This window comes from Pteropus alecto, unplaced genomic scaffold (genome assembly GCF_000325575.1).
Source record: "Pteropus alecto unplaced genomic scaffold, ASM32557v1 scaffold67, whole genome shotgun sequence".
NCBI classification, from domain to species: Eukaryota; Metazoa; Chordata; class Mammalia; order Chiroptera; family Pteropodidae; genus Pteropus; species Pteropus alecto.
Window position 1 is genome coordinate 9,696,065 of NW_006441061.1, and position 1,325 is coordinate 9,697,389.

General features: G+C 69.8%; 1 protein-coding gene across 1 annotated transcript in view; it reads left to right on the top strand.

Moving 5' to 3' along the window:
- The window catches only part of AJM1 (apical junction component 1 homolog), a 4,362-nt gene extending 3,077 nt beyond the window's left edge, over positions 1-1,285 (top strand). The window contains exon 3 of the mRNA XM_025051262.1: positions 5-1,285. Within this exon, the coding sequence (XP_024907030.1) occupies positions 5-1,023 (1,019 nt within the window). The 3' untranslated portion in view covers positions 1,024-1,285. The remainder of the gene's footprint in view (positions 1-4) is intronic.
- The last annotated feature ends 40 nt before the right edge of the window (positions 1,286-1,325 follow it).

Here is a 1,325-nt window from a genome sequence, read left to right on the forward strand (position 1 = left end):
TCAGCCGGCAGTGCTGAGGAGCCCGCGGGCCCAGGACAGGCGGCCGACGCGTCCCCTGAGCCCAGCGCTGACGAGGACGACCTGATGACATGCTCCAACGCGCGCTGCCGGCGCACAGAGACCATGTTTAACGCTTGCCTATATTTCAAGTCCTGCCACAGCTGCTATACCTACTACTGCTCGCGCCTGTGCCGCCGCGAGGACTGGGACGCGCACAAAGCGCGCTGCGTGTACGGCCGCGTGGGCAGCGTGTGCCGCCACGTGCTGCAGTTCTGCCGCGACAGCGGTCCGGTGCACCGCGCCTTCTCGCGCATCGCGCGTGTCGGCTTCTTGTCCCGCGGGCGCGGCGTGCTCTTCCTGGGCTTCCCGAGCCCTGGCTCCGCAGACAACTTCCTGCGCTTCGGCCTCGAGGGGCTGTTGCTATCGCCCACTTACCTGTCGCTGCGCGAGCTGGCCACGCATGCGGCACCCCTGGGCAGCTACGCGCGTGAGCTGGCAGCCGCCGGGCGCCTCTACGAGCCAGCCGAGTGCTTCCTGCTCAGCGTGTCGGTGGCAGTAGGGCCCGGCGCCACGCCCCCCGGCAGCCTTGCTCGGCCCGCGCCGCGCAGCCCTGGGCCCACGGTGCGCAAGTTCGCCAAGGTGGCGCTGGCGGCCGGCAGCCCGGCGCGGCCACCCCTGGCCCGGGGCCACGAACCCGACATGGAAACGCTGATTCTGACGCCACCTCCAGGCACGGTGGGACTGGACCAAGACGGGGAGGCGGGCCGGCGCGCGCGCGAGGTAGCCTTCATTCACATCCAGCGCGAGCTGCGGCTGCGCGGTGTCTTCCTGCGCCACGAATTCCCGCGCGTCTACGAGCAGCTCTGCGAGTTTGTAGAGGCCAACCGGCGCTTCACGCCAACCACTATCTACCCCACTGACCGGCGCACCGGTCGCCCCTTCATGTGCATGATCATGGCTGCCTCCGAGCCTCGCGCACTCGACTGGGTGGCCAGCGCCAACTTGCTCGACGACATCATGTGAGCCGCAGGAGCTCGCCAGGAACCCACCCAACCTACCCAAGACCGATCCAGTCCACCTAGGACTGCCCCCGAGCCCCGCCCAACTCACTCAGGCCCAGCCCAGCCCGCTCAGGCCCCGCCCAGTCCACCCAGGGACGCCCCGAGCCCTGCCCAGCCCACTCAGGACTTGCTCAGTCCATTCAGACTTCGCCCAGTCCACCGAGGGCCCACGGCCCGCCCAACCCACTCAGGCCCCACCCAGTCGGCCCAGGGTCCGCCCAGCCCCCAGCCCCCACCCTTGCTTCTCCTAAGCCCCGCCGCAAA